Source organism: Penaeus monodon, chromosome 27 (assembly GCF_015228065.2).
Source record: "Penaeus monodon isolate SGIC_2016 chromosome 27, NSTDA_Pmon_1, whole genome shotgun sequence".
In the NCBI taxonomy this organism is placed as follows: domain Eukaryota; kingdom Metazoa; phylum Arthropoda; class Malacostraca; order Decapoda; family Penaeidae; genus Penaeus; species Penaeus monodon.
The window spans coordinates 31,397,567-31,399,291 of NC_051412.1; the positions used below are offsets into that span (position 1 = coordinate 31,397,567).

At 36.2% G+C, this 1,725-nt stretch overlaps 1 protein-coding gene across 1 annotated transcript in view; it reads left to right on the forward strand.

Moving 5' to 3' along the window:
- LOC119590790 (inactive dipeptidyl peptidase 10-like) overlaps positions 1 to 1,725 on the forward strand; it is a 39,595-nt gene that overhangs the window by 32,365 nt on the left and 5,505 nt on the right. Inside the window, exon 14 of the mRNA XM_037939503.1 lies at positions 109 to 266. Within this exon, the coding sequence (XP_037795431.1) occupies positions 109 to 266 (158 nt within the window). The remainder of the gene's footprint in view (positions 1 to 108; positions 267 to 1,725) is intronic.

A 1,725-nucleotide genomic window follows, 5' to 3' on the forward strand; every position in this document is an offset into this window, starting at 1 on the left:
GAAGATCTTTAACAATTATTAAAAAGAGAGAGAGGAAAAAAAGGATATTCCACATCACGTACAAAGCCTCCCGCGCAGAACTCTAACCGCCTGCCTTCACCATTCCAGGAAAATGATGGAGCAGTTCGACTTCCTGGATCCGCAGAACGTGGCCGTGTGGGGGTGGGGGCCAGGGGCGTCTTTGGCACTCGACGCCGCGGCACTGGCACCCGATCTGCTCAAGTGTGTTGCCGCTGTTAACCCGGTTACCGATTGGCGGGCGCATGGTAAGCTGTTTCTCTCGTGTTTGTATGGTTATGGTTGTCTGTTTGTTTATCTGCTCCTATGTCTACCGTAAATATATATCTCCATCCATCTATATACATTTATACTCATGTATACAACTACACTGCACCCTTGGTCAAAGGATCGTGCTGGGTTGTCCACTTTGCCGGAACCCGAGTTCATATGATGGTAGGCTACTGATACTTCTCTGACCACTGCTGATCCACCTCTCGTATTTCCAAAGGAATCGAGAAGCACCGCCCACTGCAGCGTAAACTAATGCTGTCGGTATTCTAAAAAAATGCTATTCTGTGATGCATATTATATTTCGTTTCATAGAGGTCCTAATAGGCTTAAAAAAATATTCTCAGTACTTCCTCGTGAACATGTGAGGGATCATGTACTGTAACTTAATGATTCTAGACACAAAAAAGCCATTTTATGCAAGGAAAGAGCAATATGGCATTACCTATATATCAAATTGAGATCGTTTTGAGATATAGCAGAAATTACTCGAAAGAGTAATAAGAGGAAAATTCAACAGAGCTGTTTTTCAAAATGAAACGTAAGGGCTTTCGAATTATTTGTTCTGCATTAAGAGTCTTGCAAACATATGAATGTCCAGACTAAACATCACGTTTCAGATCAACAAATAATTGTTCATGGCCTTATTTCTGCTTTGTGAGCATTGTTATGCAGAGCCTTTTTTTACAATAGAAAACTAGTTCCATTGGCTTTCGCTCGAAATTTAAATGCCATCTCGTAATTCTGTCCAGCGTTGCAACGAATATCATCATCACTAGGTAGACAACAAATTAAACGTAGCACTTTGGTGCATTTATTGCAATTAAACCACACGTTTCGAGCAAATTCCACCCATCATCAGTGTTGAAATAGTGCAACAATATGGACAATTAAATTCTTCATATATATATAAATCAACTAGAATACAAACAATGTAGAAATTAAGAGAATACAATCGAATTATTAACAATACAGTAATTACTATGCAAACATATTGATATAATTTGACAAGATGTAATATAGGCTAAGCTAAGGACAATTAACAAGAGCATAAATGAATGTCGATACAAAAGAAAAACTATCATGTGTACAAGTTTCTTGATTTAAAGAATACCAAAATGCTAGACATTATCAGGCACAATATAAAAATTTCATGATATAATTTTTTGTTTATGCTCTGTAATTTAAGCGTAATTCAAAAGTTGAATAAATGTTTTTTTCTTTTTTCAATTCATTACGGTTAAGCAATTCATTTATATTAGTCAATTTAAATCTGTGAAATCTTAAATACCCTACAAGTCTCTAAATTGTGGTGTTTTTTTTATAGAAACTCGTAGAAATTATAGTTTTTCTTTTGTATCATCATTCATTTATGCTAGTTTTTAGATTCTTACTATTCCTTCACTTCCCTCTTGGAAGGCTAACTACTTCTGTTTT